At 33.1% G+C, this 25,563-nt stretch overlaps 2 protein-coding genes across 4 annotated transcripts in view; one reads left to right on the forward strand and one right to left on the reverse strand.

Annotated features, from left to right (window-relative positions):
* Adgf-D (Adenosine deaminase-related growth factor D) overlaps positions 1–25,563 on the forward strand; it is an 83,398-nt gene that overhangs the window by 3,714 nt on the left and 54,121 nt on the right. The gene's annotated exons all lie outside the window — the stretch shown is intronic.
* Adgf-C (Adenosine deaminase-related growth factor C) overlaps positions 5,671–25,563 on the reverse strand; it is a 31,066-nt gene continuing 11,173 nt past the window's right edge. For both annotated transcript variants that reach the window (XM_075292302.1, XM_075292303.1), the window contains exons 2-7: positions 16,430–16,584; positions 11,176–11,673; positions 10,938–11,107; positions 10,693–10,874; positions 6,272–6,408; positions 5,671–6,196 (exon numbers count right to left, since the gene is read on the reverse strand). In XM_075292302.1, coding sequence (XP_075148417.1) covers positions 5,733–6,196; positions 6,272–6,408; positions 10,693–10,874; positions 10,938–11,107; positions 11,176–11,673; positions 16,430–16,556 — 1,578 coding nt within the window. In that variant the 5' untranslated portion in view covers positions 16,557–16,584 and the 3' untranslated portion in view covers positions 5,671–5,732. The remainder of the gene's footprint in view (positions 6,197–6,271; positions 6,409–10,692; positions 10,875–10,937; positions 11,108–11,175; positions 11,674–16,429; positions 16,585–25,563) is intronic.

Here is a 25,563-nt window from a genome sequence, read left to right on the forward strand (position 1 = left end):
CGTAACGAGTGTAAAAGCAAATTTCTTTGCACAACATGCAACAAAAATCACCACACACTTTTGCATTTTTCTAATTCGAACAGTAAATCATCTCCACCTAAACCTCCATCAAACTCCACAGCCACAGTAAATACAAATCAGGCAATTGAACAACCATCAACTTCTAATCATGTATCAGACCAAAACGTCACTCGCACTTCAGCTCATTACATCTCAAACAATAACCAACTCTCAGAAAATACTCTTTTGCCAACAGCAATCGTGTCCATTACCCACAATGGAGACACATTCAGCGCTCGCGCATTCCTTGACCAAGGTTCTGAAAAAACCTTTATTTCTAGACGTTTACAGCAACGTTTATCACTTCCAACAGAACCAAAAAGTTTTGAAATTCGGGGTATGGGCGGTAATGTCGTTGCACATTCCAATTCTCTGTGTCACCTCACATTATATTCTCCAAACCATGATTGTACTCTCGTCGTTCAAGCAATTGTTGTGCCTAAAATAACGAGATTATTGCCGAATTTTGTTGTATCAAAATCTGACTATGATTTGAGTGAAATTTCTAATTTGAATCTGGCAGATCCAAATTTTTACTCTCCCGGTCCTGTAGATTTGTTGATTGGTAGCAACGTCATCCCAAAATTACTTTTAGATGGTGTAAAAAAATTGTCAAATTCCCTTTTGGCACAAGCCACCATATTCGGTTGGATTATAAGTGGGCCCCTTGAAACTCGAAAATCTTCGACATTTTCCATTGGAGCCACTGAAACTTCCGAAGACCCATTGTTGAAACAACTTAGATTGTTTTGGGAACAGGAAGAAATCGCTACCCAAAAAACTATATCCGACGACGATGAGTATTGTGAATCCTTTTTCACACAAACAACGACTCGTAATTCTAGTGGACGCTATATTGTCAAACTCCCTTTTAAATCGGAATACCCACGAAATATTCCATTGGGTCCTTCTCGTCCTATTGCATTAATACAATTCATACGATTGGAACAGTCTCTCAAACGAAATCCTGAATTGGCGAATTCGTACCACAACATATTAAAAGAGTACATATCCCTTGGCCATATGGAAGAAGTATCTTCAAAAGAGATGATAGAAAATGGCGTTTTTAATTCATACTACCTCCCCCACCATGCTGTGCTGAAGCCCGACAGCCGCAGCACAAAGGTAAGGGTGGTTTTTAATGCCTCCAGGCGAACATATTCAGGAAATTCACTCAATGATACATTGCATGTTGGTCCATCCCTTCAATTAGATCTCTCGACTTTAATTTTGAATTGGCGTTTGTACAAATACGTATTTTCCGGCGACATCGAAAAGATGTACCGCCAAATACTGGTACACCTCACTGACACCAATTTCCAAAGGATTCTTTTCCGACCAGATCCTACAAGTCCTATCAAGGACTATGCTCTTAAAACCGTAACATTCGGTGTTAATTCAGCCCCATTTTTAGCAATAAGAACTTTATTGCAGTTGGCTTACGATTCAGCGGAAACCCATCCCGCAGCATCTCGAATTCTTCAAAAGGAAATTTATGTTGACGACATCCTCTCTGGAGGACATGACATAAATTCTGCTATTGACTCCCTCTGTCAATTAAGAGCCCTACTCAATTCAGCGGGCTTTCCTTTAAAAAAGATTACCTCAAATACCCCTGAGGTGTTAAATTCTGTCCCAAAAGATTGTCTATTAGATTCAAATTTTCTCAAATTCAATGAGACCAGCTCTGCGAAAACACTGGGCATTCAATGGAACGCTCTCACTGATCAGTTTTCTTACCAAATTGATGTAATTTCTCCCTCTGAGCAAATAACCAAAAGACAAATATTGTCCGCTGCATCAAAACTTTTTGACCCTGCTGGATGGATTTCCCCAATCATTGTCCAAGCAAAATTGATTTTACAGCAGCTATGGTTAGAGGGAACAGACTGGGATGAAAATGTAAAGCCCTCGTCATTGTTAAAATGGAACCAATTCGTTCAAGATTTATCCCAGTTACCACATATCAAAATTCCTCGATATATTTACTTTTCCCCTCAAGTGCAAACTCAAATACATGGCTTCTGTGACGCCTCACAGAAGGCATATTGTGCTACCATTTATTTACGTTTTAATAATCAAAATTCAGTCCAGTGTAATCTTCTTGTGTCAAAAACTAAAGTTGCCCCGATAGATCCAATAAGTCTTCCAAGATTGGAACTTTGCGGAGCCCTTCTCCTCTCCAAATTGGCAAAACAAATCATCTCATCACTCCCAATTCATAGTAATGATTTATTTCTTTGGTGCGATTCTACCATTGTATTGGGGTGGTTGGAAAAACCACCAAGTACATGGAAAACTTATGTGGCGAACAGGACCGCAGAAATTATTCGTAATGTTGGCAATTGCTCCTGGCGACATGTCCGTTCCTCTGACAATCCAGCTGATTTGGGGTCACGAGGGTGCAGCTCACTAGATCTAGTAAATAACCCCTTATGGTGGCATGGTCCCATGTGGCTACTAAACCCCCCCGAGGAGTGGCCAAAGTCCACAATATCGTTTGAAAATCCCCCCGAAATGAAAAAAGTTATTGTGTTCCACAATTTTAATGAGGAATTTGAAATATTAGATCGATTTTCAAAATGGGATAAGGCGATTCGTGTTATTTGTTATATTTTCAGATTTTTCTCAAAATTATCAAAAGGTTTTAACTACCCCCTCGTTGAAACCCACAAAATTTCTTCCCAAGAATTTAATTTCGTCAAAATAAGGCTAATTTCTTTAACACAAAGACATTATTATGCACAAGAGTACCACTCATTAAAAAATTTGAAAAATGTTAACAAGAAAAGTTCCCTTTTTCCCCTACATCCTTTTATTGATGAAAACGATATTATACGGGTCAATGGACGATTAGTAAATGCAGATCTTTCATATAATGAAAAATATCCAATTATTCTGCCTGTTCAATCTAAATTTTCTCAATTATTTATATCATTTATACATGATCTTCTCATGCATGCAGAACACTCTCTCATGATAAGAACAATAAGGCAAGAATATTATATTTCACGGCTGCGATCTAATATCAAAAAATGCATACGAAATTGTAAGACTTGTATTATATACAAGCAAAAGACGCAGTCTCAAATTATGGCTGCTCTCCCAACAGAACGAAGCTCTTTCTCCTTGCCATTCAATATCACAGGTTTAGATTTCGCGGGTCCTTTTTCTATAAAGACCTCGATAATTCGTCAAGCAGCATATCACAAAGGATATGTCTGCATATTTGTCTGCTTTAGTACAAAAGCTTTGCATCTTGAATTATGTTCTGACCTATCCTCCAATTCCTTTTTGGCAGCCTTCACCAGGTTTGTTGGCCGAAGGGGTCTTCCCAAACAACTCTTTTCCGATAATGGTACCAACTTCATTGGTGCCGAAAGAAAACTACGAAATGACTTCTTACAATTTATAAAATCGTCTTCTAAGGACATTTCTGAAAAATATGCATCCCACGGTTTTAATTGGTCCTTTATTCCTCCAAATGCCCCCCATATGGGAGGAATCTGGGAGGCAGGAGTCAAGTCATTTAAAACCCATTTTCGCAAAGTGTCACAAAATTACAAATACACGTTCGAAGAGTTCTCTACACTACTTGTGCGTATAGAAGCTGTCTTGAACTCTCGGCCACTATCTCCCATGACCGATGACCCCCATGAAATATTGGCCTTAACCCCTGGCCACTTCCTCAGAGGTGCCCCATTAATAGCTTTTCCGGAATCTCCTTTGGAAGAGATCACATTTGTCGACAGATGGGACAAGCTCAAATGTCTACAACATCAATTCGCTCGTCGATGGAAAGACGAGTATTTGAAGGAGCTCCATCGGCGACATAAGTGGCAAAATGAGAACGAAGATGTGACTGTTGGACAGCTAGTCGTTGTTAAGGATGAATTGCTTCCTCCTTGTGAGTGGCGGTTAGGCCGAATTAAACGAATATATCCAGGGAAAGACGGCCACGTTAGAGTGGCGGATATTCGCACAAAATTGGGCATAATAACCAGGGCTATTACAAAACTATGCATACTCCCCTCCGAGCCACCCTCCTCGAAAAAGTAATGTATTTTTTTTCTCGTACATTCAAAAAAAAAAAAACCTTTCTCGTATATAAAAACAATTCCTTTGTATAATGAAATACCTTAAAAACTCCTTTCACCATCTCAACCAAAAAGCTCCTTTACAGAATCAGTCGCCATACCTTACAATATATTTCTATCAACTCACACAAAAACCAAATATTGCTTTTATAGGGCTCCTAGAAATTCTAATCTTCACCAGTGTCTCATTTGCCGTAAGTATCATCCCATAAAATATTGCAGAAAATTTTTGGCAATGAGCATTAAGGACAGACGGCGAGCAGTACGACAACATGGATATTGTATGAATTGTCTAGCCAGGTCCCACGACGCATCAGGTTGCACATCTCCCGAGTTATGTCAGGTCTGCGGTCATGCACATAATACGCTTCTCCATCTTCCCATTGCTGCAAGACTTCAGCCAAGACCATCGAAGCGAAATGAAACGCAAAATCATGCTCGTCCTCGAAACATCGGCAGGTCCAAAAATCAACTGAATTCTGAACAACGGCGGACATCAACCAATTCTTACCAGCAACGGCTACAAAAACGACGAAATCAAACACATCCACGTAAATATCATGCTAGCCCACAAAGATGTATTAGAATCGCAATCCGAGCTTTGGAATGCCTCGAAAACACACTTTGATGACCACTTTTTCTTTTGGCCAATATTGGCCAAGAGGGGCAGGATGTTTACTGCAATTAAAACTTTTTTTTGAATATTTCATTCAATTTTTTTAAGTTACGTTTTCACATTTTTATAACTTCTAATTTTTCATTTAATTTTTATTAATTTTTGTAATTTTATGAATTTTGCAATTTTATGAATTTTGAAAGTTTGTGAATTTGGAAATTTTATGGATTTTGTATATAAACGATATTATTAAGAATTCTATGAATTTGAATCATTCTGTATCTGAAAATTATCCACTGTAATATAGTCTTTCTCCTTCTATTGTCGGACAGATGTTAAATGTGGCGGTCTCTTTTTCCTCAGTTTTTACTCAATTTTATAGTCCAGCGAGTTGACCTGTCAAATAACGACATAGATTGAGATCTCTTTTTAGTCTCAGCAGTTAACCAAACCACATCGTCCCCCTGCTACATTAAAATAAAACCAATACATATGTAAGTTGATTCTGAAAAGGAGCATTTTTTTTATATTTTTTGGTTGCACAAAAAGGTAATATCCCACAATCCCGTGGCTCAAATCTTCCCCCACATTCCAGTGGATTTGTTGATCTGTGTTTCATCACAGATTTTATATAAAATCGATTTAGAATCAAGTGTCACCTCGGACACAGAAATTTCCACTAAGCTTGAAAATATCTTTTCCAGATATTGTGACATTCACTAAAATTTAGGTCGTTTATAAAACTGTCTAAGTTTTGATATTAACAAAGGGTCTAAATTCCCCAAAACCCTTAACAAGGTGAGTGGCGCAGATCCCCGAAACTAAATCTGTTTGAGGAATACTGCAAATTGTTTAATGGTGTGTATTGTAATTTTATAAAAAAAATACTCTTTAGCATTAAATAGAGAAAAAATAAATAATTTTATTTATTATAAAAAAAAGCATAATTAAATATCTCCCTAAACTACTAAACCATTCAAGACATCATCTATGAAATGATCCCATTTAACTTGAAGCAGAGCATATGCTTTTTTTCTTTCTTCAGCCTCGAATGTGGAATACTTTATGGAATTCCATACTAACTGTTTTAGAGTCTTTAGTCCAGCATTATTGGGAGCCAAACTCATGATGGCATAATAGAAATCATAACTTAAACCCTTAGAATTCCAGAAACCAGGATCATCATTACATATAACCATCGGAACATTTTGAGCAAGAAATAGCGATCCCGGATGATTACGTAGATCCCAGACCAAATCTAAAACTTGATTTGATATGGGACTAACTTCAACAGCAATACCCCGAGATTTTGCAGCATTCCATAGAACAGGATGTTTCATCAAAGCAAAACCATGACCAATGCGAGTGGTATTTAATAATATGGCATCCAAGAGATTAAAATCTGTAGATGATCCAAACCAATCTGAAAAGTTCGAGATGAAAAAGAAAATATTAATGATTTCTGGGATGTGTCCTTTAGTGTTCCTAGTAAACTCACTTGTTTCTCCTGCATGGAAGAAATATTTGGCAGTTTTGGGTAAATCATGGAGAATATTCACAAAGTTAATTAAAGGTTTGCCTTTATCCTCTTGGCCCACCAAATCGAATCCTATGAGATCTTTGGGATATTTTGCACTGTAAATAAATAAATGGAAAATGTCATGATAATTGAAATCACACCATCAAAATGTTCTTCTTGGATCTGGAAGTATGATAAAATCGAATGAGAAGCAATAAAGCTTACATGAGTTGGCCATACACAGAAAGAAAATTTCATTAAAATTGAGCCAAGGATTTTTATACCCTCCACCATAGGATGGTGGGTATATTAACTTTGTCATTTCGTTTGTAACACATCGAAATATTGGTTTAAGACCCCATAACGTATATTCTGGATCGTGGTGAAATTCTGAGTCGATCTAGCTATGTCCGTCCGTCGAAATCACGCTAACTTCCGAACGAAACAAGCTATCGACTTGAAACTTGGCACAACTAGTTGTTATTGATGTAGGTCGGATGGTATTGCAAATGGGACATATCGGTCCATAAATATATATAGCCCCCATATAAACCGATCCCCAAATTTGACCTCCGGAGCCTCTTGGGGGAGCAGATTTCATCCGATCCGGTGGAAATTTGGTACGTGGTGTTAGTATAGGGTCTCTAACAACCATGCAAAAATTGGTTCATATCGGTCCATAAATATATATAGCCCCCATATAAACCGATCCCCAAATTTGACCTCCGCAGCCTCTTTTAGGAGCAAATTTCATACGATCCGGTTGAAATTTGGCACGTGTTGTTAGTATATGGTCTCTAAGAACCATGCAAAAATTTATCCATATCGGTCCATAATTATATAGAATCCCCATATAGTCGGATTCCCAGATTTCATTTCCGCAGCCTCTTTTAAGAGCAAATTTCATCCGATCCGGTTGAAATTTGGTACGTGGTGTAAGTGTATAATCTCTAACAACTATGAAAAAATTAGTCCATATCAACCGATGCCCAGATTTGACCTCCGGAGCCTCATGGAGGAGCAAAATTCATACGATTCGGAAATAGGATAAATTTAGGCCTCAATTTCGGAGATCACCTTTTCATTGCAGCCAAATTTTTTCCCTGCGAGCATCCTTTTGATGTCTGAGAACAAGAAAAAGTCGCTGGGGGCCAGATCTGGAAAATACGGTGGGTGGAGAAGGAACTCGAAGCCCAATTCATGAATTTTTGGCATCGTTCTCAATGACTTGTGGCACCGTGCGTTGTCTTGGTGGAACATCACTTTTTTCTTCTTCATATGGGGCCGTTTTGCCGCGATTTCGACCTTTAAACGCTCCATTAATGCCATATAATAGTCACTGTTGATGGTTTGCCCTTCTCAAGATAATCGATAAAAATTATTCCATGCGCATCTCAAAAAACAGAGGCCATTACTTTGCCAGCGGACTTTTGAGTCTTTCCACGCTTCGGAGACGGTTCACCGGTCGCTGTCCACTCAGCCGACTGTCGATTGGACTCAGGAGTGTAGTGATGGAGCCATGTTTCATCCATTGTCACATATCGACGAAAAAATTCGTGTGTATTACGAGTTAACAACTGCAAACACCGCTCAGAATCATCAACACGTTGTTGTTTTTGGTCAAATGTGAGCTCGCGCGGCACCCATTTTTCATCAAATATTGATGAATGATATGTCCAACACGTTATCTTTAAAGCCTCTGATATCTCGATCAACTTCATTTTACGGTCATTCAAAATCATTTTATGGACGCCCTCTTTCGGGCGTCCACAGCGTTCACCGTCCTCCGTGCTCATTTCACCACGCTTGAATTTTGCATACCAATCAATTATTGTTGATTTCCCTGGGGCAGAGTCCGGAAACTCATTATCAAGCCAAGTTTCAATAACACGATAACAAAAGTTGCTTCACAAAATACGCTCTATCCCACAAACTAATTGACTTACAGACGTCAAATTTTGACACGAATCATTTGAAGCTTGGTTCTAAAAAATAAAATAAAAATAAATAATAATAATGTGTCAGACCGGGGACTTATCAGCCAACCTGTTATATCCACATAAAGAAAATTTCATTAAAATTTGTTTCTACCAGTGTATGTTCTAAGGTGAAACATAATATGTTTGAACAATACAAACAATATTTTGTTTGGACCAATTCTGAAAATATATATGCTTGAAGCAAAATGTATTTGGGGTATATGTTACAGAAACGGTGTAGAGACCAAATATATTTTATCTCACAAGGGATTCGGAAATGGTTCTGCAAACCATTAGCGTAGCTAGACAATTTTCCTAGGGGGGGCTATAGCCCCCCTAGCTAAAACTTTCTAGACTGAACTTATATTTTTAACTAATGTTTTATTTCATAAAATTGAATAAAAAATAGACACCAAAATAACTCGACAATCAATTTATAATAAAGCAACTAAAAGTACCCTACGGGAAATTGGTGCAAATTGCCACTGACGGACCTATCACAGAACTGGTACCCGTGCTCCAGTTAGTTGCAATTTTCACATTTAGTGAAATAAAATTATCAGAATAACCTTTTGCTCAACATATTTCAAAAGTTTTTTTTTTCATTTCGGGTTCGATTAGGAGCCCAAATTGAAAGAGATTTCTAAGAGTTTGTCCGAGACTGGTTCCTGAAGACCTGTTTATGGGTTGCTCCTGCTAAATTGTCCCAGGACGTGTTCTTTGGGATGAGTCCAAGACGCGTCCTAAAATGTAAGTTTACTCCGTCAATGACAAACCCATGTTAAAGTGGACGGTCCCTTCCATACGTTTTGGTCAGAACTGGGACTGGTCCATACACACCAGGGACTAGTCCTGTACCAGGTCTGTGGTTGATCCGTTTCCCGTAGGGTAGTTCCACACTTTTCTTAGCAAAAAATTGGGAGTTGTTCTAAAGGCACAACTTTAAAAGCACTTCCAAAAATGTCCTCACAAAGAAGTTAACTATTTTAACTACACAGGCAGTTTATTTACTTCATTTTTTTATATTTTAATGCGTAATTTGTTGTTTTCTTTTTTCAAATAGTTTAAAAAAAGAGTAAGAATAAATAAAATGGTACAAATTATTCAAATTTTGCTACAAAAATGCTAAATCCATTATAGAAAAATCGATAATATTTGAAAATAGTCGAAGGAAAACGTTTCAAACAAGCGTTAGAATGCATTAAAAATCATAAAAAAGTATAAAAATTATTTATTTGGGAAAATATCACAAAATTTTTAATTCACATTCAAAACACTGAATTCGGATCACACCTTAAGAAGTGATGCAAATTCATTGCAACGGCTGTTGAAACGGTGGACATTCGTTCTATGACAAGTTCATATTACATTCATCGCTTCTCCGCCAATTTTGTACCACTTCCAGACCCAAAAAGAACATTTTCACTTCTTTTTTGGCGACACTTTTTTTGCAGTATTATTAATATTAATTTATTAATTTTAGAGAGAAGTTCACCAATGTAGTATCACAATGGACTGAATAGTCTAAGTGAGCTTGATACATCGGGCTGCCACCTAACCTAACCTAACCTAACCTAATATTAATTTATGAAAGAATAGTTTTAATATCAATTACTATTTTTTATTCAACTAAATCATAAATTCAACCACAGCTTTATTTCATAATTATCAGACTTCTACCACAACCCAAGTAATTCGATTGTGCATGAAAGTCTTTAGTGGAACTTTGTGCGTTGTACGACTATATATATACTTGTTTAATTTTTATAAAAATGTAAAATAGTAAATAGGTTTTCAAATTCTGGGGGGGCTAAAATTTTTCTGGGGGGGTCTAAGCCCCCTCCCCAGAGGCCTTCCTACGCTTATGCTGCAAACAAAGAATCTGACACCAATTTCACTCTGAACTTATTCAGTAGAGTCTAAATGTATAGTACGTTGAAGGAGCATTAGACGCCCTCTTCCAACACTACCTGATCAAGTGTAAATCCTTACCAAGAACCAATCCCATTTGGTTCGGCTTCAAAAGGGACCCGGTTCAATCATGAATGTCATGAGAGATGTTTATAGTCGTCCACCTACAGACTAAATAGGTCTACTACGAATTGAAACATCAGTAGGAATTCCAATAGCTATATCTCTGAAATGGTTCTGCTACTCAAAGGACCCCACACCAAATTCAATCTCAACTCATTCAGTAGAGTCTGAGAAGAGAAGGAATATGAATAAATTTTATGTTTGCGCAGGGAACTTGGTACATTTTTATCGCAAAAGTTTTATCGCCAAACATAAACAGGGTTCCCAAAATCAGATACATCGCTTACGAGAAAATAACATGATTGCAACAAACATTGTTTAAACAACTTTGTGGTGATCATATTATGAACAAATACGATAAATTAATTTTTACTATAGAATACTTACTGGAATTTCTTAAATACATCAAATCGCGTTTGCAGATCCACTGCATTTGTATTACGATTTGGAGATACAATTATTTTGATACCCAAGAAATCAGGATGATGTAATTTGAATTTCTCTACAATGTCCAACATTTCGGTAATACTACGTTCAGTGGGAAATATACGGCCACTAATGTCATATAGCTGAGAGAAAAAAAAAAGAAAATATTCAAGAACATCAACGAAATATCAAAAACTATTTCATACCTCATAGAAATTCATTCGAACTTCAGCATACATGATATTATCATTGTACATTTCTTCCAACATTTGCCAATGATACGATCTGTAGACGGGTAAATATAAAAGGACATCGGACATGGTGATAAACATATGTTGAAATTTACTCCATACTCTATTAATGGTAGGGTATTCTACTGAAAATTGTCCAGAAATGATTATTTGGATATCCATTCGCGATATAAAAATCCGCTTCAAAACTTACATTCCGGTGTGGGAGTATATAAATTGATCAACTTTTCCAAGGCATGATCGTATTCCACACGTGAGGCCGAATGACTTCTTTCCTCATTGACCACGACATATTTAGTAGCACATTCGTGTTTTTCGGGCATTTGTCGGAATGTTAAAATATTAACGCCATCCTTTCGGGTACATCTTAAGAGACCCGGCATATAAAAAATATTCTGAACTACCCATTTTGCAGATACCGAGGCTGAGGTATGCAGATGCAATATAGCACCTTTGGGCATTTGTTGTAAAAAGTGAAAAACTTTACTACGATCTATAAGAGGCTTGGCTTTGAAGAAATGCAGAGCACCAGCATTTTTATCATCATCATGAAAACCTCGGGCTAGTTCTTCATATTTGTATTTTAAAAAGATTTCATCAACTTTGGCTTCTCGACCATTCAAATGGATTCGGCCACCGGTAGAGAGATTATCTTCGGCTTGTATTACAGCTGCCCGAGCATCTTGATAGGCTGCAAGAAAGAACATGAAGATGGGTGTTAACATTTATAAGGTAATAATAAGAGAAATGAAAACGAAATAATAACTACATAGCGAGCAGTTAACACTATCTTTGAAAAAGTCGAAAAGGAATTAATTTCTGGCGGTAAATAAGAATAAAGCGAAGTTGACGGTATCGATGGATAAGATAAGGTGTCCACTTTGGTTAAGTTAGGTTAGGTGGCAGCCCGATATTTTCAGGCTCACTTAGAATATTCAGCCCATTGTGATACCACAGTGGTGAACTTCACTCTTATCACTGAGTGCTGCCCGATTAAGCCTGTGTTAAGCTCAATGACAAGGGACCTCCTTTTTATAACCGAGTCCGAACGGCGTTTCACATTCCAGTGAAATCACTTAGATAAGCTTGGAAACATTCAGAAATGTCACCAGCATTACTGAGGTGGGATAATCCACCGCTGAAAAACTTTTTGGTATTCGGTCGAAGCAGGAATCGAACCCACGACCTTGTGTATGCAAGGCGGGCATGCTAACCATTAAATAACGGTGGCTCCCAAGGTATCCACTTGGTATGACTGAGGAATTTTGTAACTACTTCGACTAGACAGTCGGCGATTTTTTCTATCTTCCTTTCCCTTATATACGCAGAAAAGGAATATGATCTCCTCAAATGTATTTTAGGAGCATAATGTTATTTTTGAAGGGGGGACATGGAACATATTTTATCGCCAAACATAAACATGCTTGCCGAAGTCAAATGTATAATTTCGAAGAAAATAACAATAATTTAACTTAGTGAGCCAGAAAAACGATCTGGCTCACTAAATTAAATTAATTGAACTCCAAAAAATTTTCAATTAAAAATTTAAATGGTTCAACAAATTTTTCAATTTAAACAAGTATATACGGCCGTAAGTTCGTCCAGGCCGAAGCTTATGTACCCTACACCATGGATTGCGTAGAAACTTCTACTAAAGACTGTCATCCACAATCGAATTACTTGGGTTGCGGTAACACTTGCCGATGGCAAGGTATCTTAAAACTTCCTAATACCGTCTTCTAAATAGCAAGGTAGTCCATATGTGGTATATATGGACTAAAAAAAGCCGATTAAATACGTATATAACGAAGTTTGACAAAATTTTCTATTGAAATAAAATTTTGACAAAAGTTTCTAAGAAATAAAATTTTGACAAAATATCTTGACAACATTTTCTATAGAAGTAAAATTTGGACAAATTTTTCTATAGAAATAAAATTTTGACAAAATTTTCTATTGAAATAAAATTTTGACAAAATTTTTCTATAAAAATAAAATTTTGGCAAAATTTTCTGTAGGAATAAAATTTTGACAAAATTTTCTATAGACATAAAATTTTGATAGATTATTTTTAGCTCGAGTGGCAACCATGATTATGAATGACCAAAAATTGGTCCATATCGACAAATTTTTGCATATGGACCAATTTTTGCATGGTTGTTAGAGACCATATACTAACACCACGTACCAAATTTCAACCGAATCGGATGAATTTTGACCCTCCAAGAGGTTCCGGAGGTCAAATCTGAGGATCGATTTATATGGGGTCTATAAATAATTATGCACCGATATGGACCACTTCTTGTGTGTTTTTTAGAGACCACATACTAACATCACGTTCCAAATTTCAACCGAATCGGATGAATTTTGACCCTCCAAGAGGTTCCGGAGGTCAAATCTGAGGATCGATTTATATGGTGTCTACATATAATTATGCACTGATATGGACCACTTCTTGTGTGTTTTTTAGAGACCACATACTAACATCACGTTCCAAATTTCAACCGGATCGGGTGAATTTTGCTCCTCCAAGAGGCTCCGGAGGACAAATCTGGGGATCGGTTTATATGGGGGCTATATATAATTATGAACCGATATGGACCAATTCGTACATGGTTGTTAGAGACCATATATTAATACCATGTACCAAATTTCAGCCGGATCGGATGAAATTTGCTTCTCTTAGAGGCTCCGGAAGCCAAATCTGGGGATCGGCTCATATGGGGGCTATATATAATTATGGACCGATGCGGTTCAATTTTTGCATGGTTGTTAGATACCATATACTAATATCATGTACCGAATTTCAGCCGGATCCGATGAAATTTGCTTCTCTTAGAGGCTCCGGAAGCCAAATCTGGGGATCGGTTTATATGGGGGCTATACGTTAAAGTGGACCGATATGGTCCATTTGCAATACCATCCGACCTACATCAATAGCAACTACTTGTGCCAAGTTTCAAGTCGATAGCTTGTTTCGTTCGGAAGTTAGCGTGATTTCAACAGACGGACGGACGGACGGACATGTTTAGATCGACTCAGAATTTCACCACGACCCAGAATATATATACTTTATGGGGTCTTAGAGCAATATTTCGATGTGTTACAATTCATGAATTGGACTTCGAATTGCTTCCCCACCCACCGTATTCTCCAGATCTGGCCCCCAGCGACTTTTTCTTGTTCTCAGACCTCAAAAGGATGCTCGCAGGGAAAAAATTTGGCTGCAATGAAGAGGTGATCGCCGAAACTGAGGCCTATTTTGAGGCAAAAACCGAAGGTCGTTATAATCGTTGTATTGCTCTTGAAGGGAACTATGTTGAATAATAAAAACGAATTTTGAAAAAAAAAGTGTTTTTCTTTGTTAGAACGGGGACTTATCAGCCATTCTGTTACACAGACAATTTTTTAATTTAATTTTTTTAACTCTTTTTTTCATATTTTTAATGGGTAATTTTTTGTTGTTTGTTTTTTGAAATAGGTTAACAAAAGAGTAAGGATTAATAAAATTTTAAAAAATATTTAAATTTTGCCGCAAAAATGCTAAATCCATTCTAGAAAAATCGATCATTTTTGAAAATATTCCAGGTCAAACGTTTCAGACAAGCGTTAGAATGCATTAAAAATCATAAAAAATTATACAAATTATACAAAAAATTGACTACTCTCGTGGGATGTATGCGTAAAAGGAAGTACCATTTTCGAATTAGACATTTCCATCACCATTATATGTTAATGGACACATATTTCAGAGAAAAGTGTGTTTCATGAATATGAAGATTCTTTCATCGGATTGACGAAAATCATCATCGGTGATATATTACACACAGAAAACAAATTTGTTGTGCCAACCAATTTTTTTGCCAACCAAATTATTTGGTCCCATCTACTATCAGAATATAACCGACAAAATTTGTTGAAGCAACCAATTGTTGTCTGACACAACAGTATATAAAATAGTTTGAAGAACTACATTTTGGGCACATTAACAGTATAATTGGCAATCACAACCAATAAAATTGCATTCGTTTGTGAATTTAAAGAAAAAATCCGTTGAATTCATTTTAGTTTTTATTTTATTATATATTAATGTATATTGTAGTTATTGACCAAAAAGGATCTTGTAAAAAGCCTTTTATGAAGGGTAAAATATAACCCCATGAAATAGCTAAGGTGGAGATTTGCAAAATCTTCAAAAGCACTATCAAATATTTCCAGTTGTTGTTGTAGTACCATATTATTATTATTAGAAGCGTCCCATAGCAAATGAATAACATTGATTTTTCCCAACTTCCGCCAATACTCACGCCCATACATTAACTTTGTTAGTTCGACCACTCACAATCACGTGGTCAATTTTCAGTATGACTTGGGATTCAATCAGGCTCATGTAGTTTTTCTTATATATCGGCAGCAGGGGAATGTTGAGATTTTGGGACCGATGATGAGGCAGACAAACCATATATTTACCTTTCCCAACCTCGGTAATGGTCACATTTGCTAAGATATCTCTACATATTTTATGGAAATTAAGAGAAATGGTGAAGAGTGAGTTGCAATTTGATGTTTATCTTACTTACCTTGAAAAAAATCTAACTTGATTTTTACAATTTTATGTAATTAATGAAACAAAAGATTATTTGTTGCCATATATGTAGTACGTAGCAACAAGTTCCTTTATAACTATCAAATCTGTTAACACAACCAACTTATTGGCCAGACAGACTTTCTGTTGGGTTTGGTGACACATTGGCAAAACAAATTAGTTATCACAACAATATGGAATAAATTGAAATGGTTGCTTACTTCAATATATAAATAACGACCAATATTTGGTCGGGTGTACGAACTTTTAGTCACACGGCTATTATATTGGTTATAGAAACCATTAAACAAGAGAAGTAACTAACATTTATTCCAAACAACTAAAAATTGTAGGTCTCCACTATCTATTTATTGTCGTACTCGAATTCCAACCAATCATTTCTCTGGGTGTATGGAAAAAAAAACTTAAAAATTTTGTCCCCCTTATATTAGAATGTGGAATAACTAGGAATAACTGGACTTCGTACCAACGAAATTAATTCTACCGTTAGTTTTGGGAAACTTTTCCTGAATCAGGGAGAATCGCCTCGTAGACGAAACTGGATCGTGAATGTGAATAACAATAAAAAAAAAGAAATATCGACTGAAAATGATTGATTTTGTTACGTGGCATACCGAAATACTCACATTGACGCAACTTTTCATCGCAAAAAACGAAAACACATTGATGAAACTGAGTCGTCAATGTGACGAACGCTTTTTCTTTCGGTGTATTAACTCTGATTACCCGTAGAAGAGATTGTATAAACTATGCTCAGAAAATGGATTATCTTATATTGCGTGACATATCCCTAAGTTTTGAAATAATTCGATTCACAAACAGAAATTTCATCAATACTTACGTAAATAATACTGCTTTTGTTTGATAAATGTAGTTGGCGGTGCAACTTCAATTATTCCTGCTTTGGTTGTTGGTGTTGTGATCCAGACGAGAATGGTGGCTATTAAGACAAATTTAAATTTGATCATTTCAAATGCGTTTTCCGTCGATCAGAAGCTGAATAAGAATAAAAATTAATAATCAATCAATCCATTTTAAACTATAGTACATATATAGGCTTATTGTGTTGTATAAAAATTATAATAGTGGTTTACCACAATTGCAATATATAATTATTTTTATTATTTATAAATCAATTTGTGTGAACCATTTCATCGTCAAAGCGACATTGGATCAATTTTATTGAAATTCAGCGAATCGTAATACACATTTCGACAAGTCGCAGCTGCCAATTTCTCATTTTTATACCCTCCACCATACACTGGTAGAAAAAGTTTTGTTATATTAATGAAATGTGTCATTAAAATTGAGCCAATTTTCTGTTAGTCAACGAAACGTTTCGTACTATTAACGAACATTTTCATGGTCTTAATGAAAATGTTTCCTTGTACTAATGGAAAAATTGTCGTTGGCTCGATTTTAATGAAATTTTCTTTGTGTGTAGGATGGGGGTATATTAACTTTGCCATTCCGTTTGTAACACATCGAAATATTGCTCTAAGACCCCATAAAGTATATATATCCTGGGTTGTGGTGAAATTCTGAGTCGATCTAAGCATGCCCGTCCGTCCGTCTGTTGAAATCACGCTAACTTCCGAACGAAATAATCTCTCGACTTGAAACTTGGCATAATTAGTTTTTATTGATGTAGGTCGGATGGTATTGCAAATGGGCCATATTGGACCACTTTTACATATAGCCCCCATATAAACCGACCCCCAGATTTGGCTTGCGGAGCTTCTTAGAGAAGGAAATTTCCGGTGGAAATTTTGTACGTGGTGTTAGTATATGATATCTAACAACCATGCAAAAATTGGTCCATATCGGTCCATAATTATATATAACCCTCATATAAACCGATCCCCAGATTTGACCTCCGGAGGCTCTTGGAGGAGCAAAATTCATCCGTTCCGGTTGAAATTTGGTACATTGCGCTAGTATATGGCCGCTAACAGCCATGCAAAAATTTGTCCATATCGGTCTATAGTTATATAGAGCCGATCGCCAATCACACAAAAATTGGTCCACATCGCCAAAAATAATCTACTAAAATTTTATTTCTATAGAAAATTTTGTCAAAATTTTATTTCTATAGAAAATTTTGTCAAAATTTTATTTCTATAGAAAATTTTGTCAAAATTTTATTGCTATAGAAAATTTTGTCAAAATTTTATTGCTATAGAAAATTTTGTCAAAATTTTATTGCTATAGAAAATTTTGTCAAAATTTAATTTCTATAGAGTATTTTGGCAAAAATTTTAGTTCTATAGAACATTTTGTCAAAATTTTATTTCTATAGAAAATTTTGTCAAAATTGTATTTCTATAGGAAATTTTGTTAAAATTTTATTTCTATACAAAATTTTGTCCAATTTTTATTTCTATAGAAAATTTTGTCAAAATTTTATTTCTATAAAAAATTTTGTCAAAATTTTATTTCAATAGAAAATGTTGTCAAAAATTTATTTCTATAGAAAATTTTGTAAAAATTGTATTTCTATAGGAAATTTTGTAAAAATTTTATTTCTATAGAAACTTTTGTCAAAATTTTATTTCTATAGAAAATTTTGTCAAAATTTTATTTCTATAGAAAATTTTGTCAAAATTTTATTTCTAGAAAATTTTGTCAAAATTTTATATCTACACAGAAAAAAATATCACCAAAATATTTCCAATTAAAAAGTTAATTGAAGTTGAAATTTTTTTCAATTAATAAATTAATTGGTACAATTAACTTTTTAATCAAGATAGAAACATTAAGTTAATTAAGTCAATGATTGAAAATTTTAAAATTTTTAATTAAAAAGTTAATTGATACAATTAACTTTTAATCAAATTCGGAAGACTAAGTCAGTTAAAAAAAAACGATTAACATTTTTTTTTAAATTTTTAATTAATTTTTTTTTTTCAAACAATCAATTGTTAATCCAAATAAAAATTCTAAGCCAATTCAGAATGTAATTGAAAATAGTTACCTTTTTTTAATTAATAAATTAATTGAGTTTTGCAATCAACATCAATTAAATTTTTAATTGAATCAATTAAAAAATTAATTGATATTTGGTAATGAAATCAATTAATTTTTTAATCAAGAATTTTTTCTATGCCCAATTAAAACTGTGATTGATACTATCATTTTCGTGATTGAAGACATTTCAATTAAAAAATTAATTGGATCAATTAATTTCGTCATTGAATCAGAAAAAAATTTTTTTGTGTGTATAGAATATTTTGTCAAAATTTTATTTCTATAGAAAATTTTGTCAAAATTTTATTTCTATCGAAAATTTTGTCAAAATTTTATTTCTATCGAAAATTTTGTCAAAATTTTATTGTTATAGAAAATTTTGTCAAAATTTTATTGCTATAGAAAACTTTGTCAAAATTTTGTTGCTATAGAAAATTTTGTCAAAATTTTATTGCTATAGAAAATTTTGTCAAAATTTAATTTCTATAGAGCATTTTGTCAAAAATTTTAGTTCTATAGAACATTTTGTCAAAATTTTATTTCTATCGAAATTTTGTCAAAATTTTATTTCTATAGAAAATTTTGTCAAAATTTTATTTCTATAGAAAATTTTGTCAAAATTTTATTTCTATAGAAAATTTTGTCAAAATTTTATTTCTATAGAAAATTTTGTCAAAATTTTATTTCTATCGAAATTTTGTCAAAATTTTATTTCAATAGAAAATTTTGTCAACATTTTATTTTAATGGAAAATTTTGTCAAAATTTTTTTTTATAGAAAATTTTGTCAAAGTTTTATTTCTAAAGAAAATTTTGTCAAAGTTTTATTTTTATTCGTTTTGTTTGTTATAGTTGGCTTCTCTTCAATCGTTATTGTTGTTTTTGATCTCAGCTTAAAGCCATGCATTGACTAAACTACAAGTGTAGCTTAACCAACAGAGGAAAAGTATGCTTGTCAAATTTATTTGGGCAAAGCCCTATAGACTGCAAGATGGTTGGATGTACAGCTGTTTCGGAATTACCACATTCCTCATCAGCATCCTCTACTTGCAGCAAAACTATCAACCAATTATCAGTATAAATTCGGGTAATTCACTCAACCCAAAGTGAACTACCCTTGAACCTCCCGAAAAAGGGTTTGATAGTCGGCTACTGCCTAAACAAATTTGTCAGCATATCTCTTTTCCTTTGCCAAACTCAAATCATCGATTTGAATGTATTTGGCTGGGTTTGTTTTTGAGCGTGCTTCCTCTATCTTCATTCGTTTTGTTTGTTATTGTTGGCTTCTCTTCAATAGTTATTGTTGTTTTTGATCTCAGCTTAAAGCCATGCATTGACTAAACTACAAGTGTAGCTTAACCAACAGAGGAAAAGAATGCTTGTCAATTTTATTTTTATAGAACATTTTGTTAAAATTTTATTTCTATAGAAAATTTTGTCAAAATTTTATTTCTATAGAAAATTTTGTCAAAATATTATTGCTATAGAAATTTTGTAAAAATTTTATTTCTATAGAAAATTTTGTCTAAATTTTATTTCTATAGAAAATTTTGTCAAAATTTTATTTCTATAGAAAATTTTGTCAAAATTTTATTTCTATACAAAATTTTGTAAAAATTTTATTTCTATAGAAAATTTTGTCAAAATATTATTGCTATAGAAATTTTGTCAAAATTTTATTTCTATAGAAAATTTTGTCAAAATTTTATTTCTATAGAAAATTTTCTCAAAATTTTATTTCTATAGAAAAATTTTCTCAAAATTTTATTTCTATAGAAAATATTGTCAAAATTTAATTTCTATAGAAAATTTTCTCAAAATTTTATTTCTATAGAACATTTTGTCAAAATTTTATTTCTATAGAACATTTTGTCAAAATTTTATTTCTATAGAAAATTTTGTCAATATTTTATTTCTATAGAAAATTTTGTCAAAATTTTGTTTCTATATAAAATTTTGTCAAAATTTTATTTCTATAGAAAATTTTGTCAAAATTTTATTTCTATAGAAAATTTTGTCAAAATTTTATTTCTATAGAAAATTTTGTCAAAATTTTATTTCTATAGAAAATGTTGTCATAATTTTGTTTCTATAGAAAATTTTGTCAAAATTTAATTTCTATAGATAATTTTGTCAAAATTTAATTTCTATAGAAAATTTTGTCAAAATTTTATTTCTATAGAAAATTTTGTCTAAATTTTATTTCTATAGAAAATTTTGTCAAAATTTTATTTCTATAGAAAATTTTCTCAAAATTTTATTTCTATAGAAAATTTTGTCAAAATTTAATTTCTATAGAAAATTTTGTCAAAATTTAATTTCTATAGAACATTTTTTCAAAATTTTATTTCTATAGAAAATTTTGTCAATATTTTATTTCTATAGAAAATTTTGTCAATATTTTATTTCTATAGAAAATTTTGTCAAAATTTTGTTTCTATATAAAATTTTGTCAAAATTTTATTTCTATAGAAAATTTTCTCAAAATTTTATTTCTATAGAAAATTTTGTCAAAATTTTATTTCTAGAAAATTTTGTCAAAATTTAATTTCTATAGATAATTTTGTCAAAATTTAATTTCTATAGAAAATTTTGTCAAAATTTTATTTCTATAGAAAATTTTGTCAAAATTTCATTTCTATAGACAATTTTGTCAAAATTTTATTTCTATAGAAAATTTTGTCAAAAGTTTATTTCTATGAAAAATTTTGTCAAAATTTTATTTCTATAGAAAATTTTGTCAAAATTTTATTTCTATAGAAAATTTTGTCGAAATTTGTTTACTAAAGAAAATTTTGTCAAAATTTTATTTCTATAGAAAATTCTGTCATCCACAATCGAACTACCGCAACCCAGCCAATTTGATTGTGAATGACAGTCTTTAGTAGAAGATTCTACACCCTCACAAAAAATCGCTTCTGTAACATATACTCCCAAACATATTTTGCTTCAAGCATATACATTTTTGGGTATTGCCCAAACATTTATATGTTTGATCTCTTCCAATATATAATATGTTTGAAAGCATATTGGTCTAAACAATATATGTTTGGGTAGTCTAAGTTCCAAACATTTTGTATTTTTGCATCCAAATTCAATAATGTTGTCTTCCAAAAAACAATATGTTATTATGTGAACATATAATATGTTTGGAAGCATTTTGCACCCAAAAATATTATATGCTTAAAAAAATTCTCCCAAACAATATTGTGCTCAAAATTTTATTTTTTTATTTATATATTTACAATCATAATGAATTATGAAAATAAACAGGTAATATAGGTGCTAACAACATAGGTTTTCGACCTGAATGCTCAAAATTTTGTTTCTGCCCAATTGTATATTCCCCCACATCTTTCTCACCTCCACGAGATTTTTTAGTTCTTAGCACCTTTTTCTGTAATACAAACATTGTAGAAGAAATTATTCAATTGTATGATTTTTTTTATTTTAATTTTACCTTTTGCCGGACGGGGATTCGAACAGCGAACCACACAGTTTGTAAGGATCAAAGATGTAGCTGATCAATTGCCCAAGGAAAAATAAAATGTTAATTTTGTAATAACAAGCAACAACCACCAACTTAATTCAATATCGCTCCCTGTTAAATAGCGCTCCAAGCTACTAATCACATATATGTTTATAGGCTATTTCTAAATTAATATATGTTTGCATCCAAGCATATTATATTTAAAAACATTTTATGTCCCAAACATAATATGTTCTAACATATTAACATATATGTCCCAAACATGTTATGCTAGTTTATGAAAATTATATGCTTGCACTCAAAAATATTGTGTTTAAAAATTTGTGTTCCAAACATATAATGTTTATAGCCAAACATATGAAAAACAGTCTTTTTCATCCGTGTACGCAATCCGTGGTGGAGGGTACATAAGATTCGGCCTGGCCAGAAAAAAATATCTAATTAAAACATAGACAAAGAAAAGGAATAGACGTCTTATGTGAATTCATAGCGCTGTAGTTTGTCTGTACACCATAGATGGTTAATTTTCGTCTGCAAATGAGTGATTTTTTAATTTGACTTTAATTTGTTTTCTTTCCTGTGTTCTCTTGATGAAACACCAAATATTGTAAAAGGATATAAAACTCTAGTCGTATACATCCACACCTTTTTTGTAATGAAAATTGACTGATTTGTATGGTAATTCTCGTTTTCCAAAAAGAAATTGAGTCACTTGACTGCGCAATTGAGCATAGACCAATTAAATATAAGACATCTCAAATAAATTCACAGAGCTGTAGTTTGTCTGCACACCGTAGAGGGATCTTTTTCGTCTGCAATTGAGTGATTTTTTAATTTGGCTTTATTTTTGTTTTCTTTCCTTTGTTCTCTTGATGAAACACAAAATATTGTAAAAGCTTAAAAAATTTGATCCATTCACACCTTTTTTGTAATGCAAATTGGCTGCTTTGTACGGTAATTCTTGTTTTCCAAAAAGAAATTGAGTCACTTGACTGCGCAATTGAGTGGAATGACTGCGCTCTGCAAATAAACAAAACCATGGTGAATTCACTTGAGATGTCTATACCTTCCTTGGTCTATGAATTGAGTAAAATGACTGTGCACTGCAAATAATCAAAATCATTGTGAATTATCAAATGACGTCTATACATTTTCTTTGTCTATGATTAAGCTTTTAATTTAATTTTTAAAAATATTTGATTAAAAATTTAATTGATACAACAAAAATTAATCACAAATGTATAATTGCATCAATTGATATTACAATTTCTGTGAAAATGTAATATCAATTAAAAATTTATTGGATCACTACAAAATTAATTGGATTTTGATTGAAAATAAAAAAATATTTTTTCTGTGTGGGATGTGACGACCCACTTTGACCCACTGCTAAAAATTTGCCCTATGCCAATAGAAAATTACGAGACATTTTGACCAACAACCGTTAAATACGAGGAAACGCACTGCCTGTACTCCGAGTCAAACTGAATTGACGGCAACGAACCAAATGGGTTAGACATATGTAACCCCACACGATGGAGAAATTTGCTTAATTTTTTGCTAAATTTGCATTGAAATGGGAAAATTAAAAATTTGGTTTGATGGTTTGTTTTTGTCTTGCATAAAATGTAGGATTTACTCAGAGTTTGTTTCGTTGTTTTTGGAGTAGGTTAGAACTGGACCCTAAATGGGTCTTAAATCACTTTCTGTTGTAATACTCCAAAAGTAAAGGTTGAATTAGATATCATGCGGTAATCCGTGCGTTGATGGAAGAGTTGATTTTCAGTTTGAAGCACTCTAGGTTAGGTTAGGTTAGGTTATGTGGCAGCCCGATGTATCAGGCTCACTTAGACCATTCAGTCCATTGTGATACCACAGTGGTGAACTTCTCTCTTATCACTGAGTGCTGCCCGATTCCATGTTAAGCTCAATGACAAGGGACCTCCTTTTTATAGCCGAGTCCGAACGGCGTTCCACATTCCAGTGAAACCATTAAGAGAAGCTTTGAAACCCTCAGAAATGTCACCAGCATTACTGAGGTGGGATAATCCACCGCTGAAAAACTTTTTGGTGTTCGGTCGTAGCAGGAATCGAACCCACGACCTTGTGTATGCAAAGCGGGCATGCTAACCATTGCACCACGGTGGCTCCTCTAACAAACTCTAACAAAACTGTTGCTTTCAAAGAGAAAATTCAACTCTTCAATCAACGGACGTATTAACGCATGGTATGTAATTCCTCCTTAAGTGTAATGAAATGATTTCACCATACGACAAAACAAAATATGAAAAAAAAACAAAATGTTCAGCTCAAATTGAAAATCGCAGATTATTGTTAAGACAAGTGTTTTGAATATATAATTTTGAAGAAAGAATTTGTTTGCGTTCATTAGTTATTGTTTTAGCTTATATTTAATTAAAATGCCTTTGCATGGAATTTACGTTTAGGTAAAAGCTTGGTTCGAATATTTGCTGGAATAGTTTCATTAAGCTTCAAACGTACTGCTCTGGAATCATATTCAAAATTTTGATATGACACCATACAAATTCTTTCGATAAACTATCAGTAAATTACTATGAATATACACTGAAAAAAATATTTACGTGATATTAAAGATTACGCAACCTCAATTTTAGGATTTTAGCGCAATTTACGTACTATTAAGGACAATTTTTGTTTAAATAATGAAATTTTAATTAAAAGAAGGTTTATAATATTGGCTTCAAATTTTTTTTTCATTAAATTTAGGAGACACCTTTTTAAAATTTGCGTTTCTTTGTTAAAGTTTCCTTTACTTTAAGGAAAATTTGCCTTAGGTTAAAATAAGGCAAATTTTCCTTAAAGTAAAGAAACACATTTTTGACCTAAAGGAATCGTTCTTAAATTTACTGAAATAGTGAATCTTTAGATTTAAGATAAAAACGCTTCAAGTATAGGCTAAGACTTATTTCGAGGATTTAGCATCTTTGGCTTAAAGTTTTTTTGGAATTAGGAAAATATTTTTTACTTCGAAGTATCCGTCATAATTTGGATTTTGTACGTGAATAGCTTTATTAATATAACGGAACAATAGAATGAAAATTCGGTAATTGAGATCTGTATGCTCATTTTAATTTTATAGATCCTAGATTTAAAGCCAGATAGGTCGCAAAAAAATCGTTTTTTTAGGAATTCTCATCGTTGGCTCGGAATCAATACCAAAATCTTTAAAGGAAGGTCAAAATCTTTGGATCCAAGTAAACTTTTTTTCTTGAGTCTAGGGGTAAGTGTGTGTCTAATTCATTATTTGAGTAGTATCTTATGTGCACTGAAATAAAAGCATACCTGGTTTTGTATTTATACTAATGACTTTGGTATTTATTCCGAGCCAAAGGAGGGGAGAATTGAGATAAGGATACTTTTAACATAAGACACAATTCTCTTTTAAGTTTGAATTTTGCGTACTGGATTCTCGGAAACATATTTTAATTTATTTGTTTTTCAGATTTTTCCATGTGTCATAAAAGTCCTTTAAAATGT

The sequence above is a fragment of the Haematobia irritans genome, chromosome 1 (assembly GCF_050003625.1).
Source record: "Haematobia irritans isolate KBUSLIRL chromosome 1, ASM5000362v1, whole genome shotgun sequence".
Lineage (NCBI taxonomy): Eukaryota > Metazoa > Arthropoda > Insecta > Diptera > Muscidae > Haematobia > Haematobia irritans.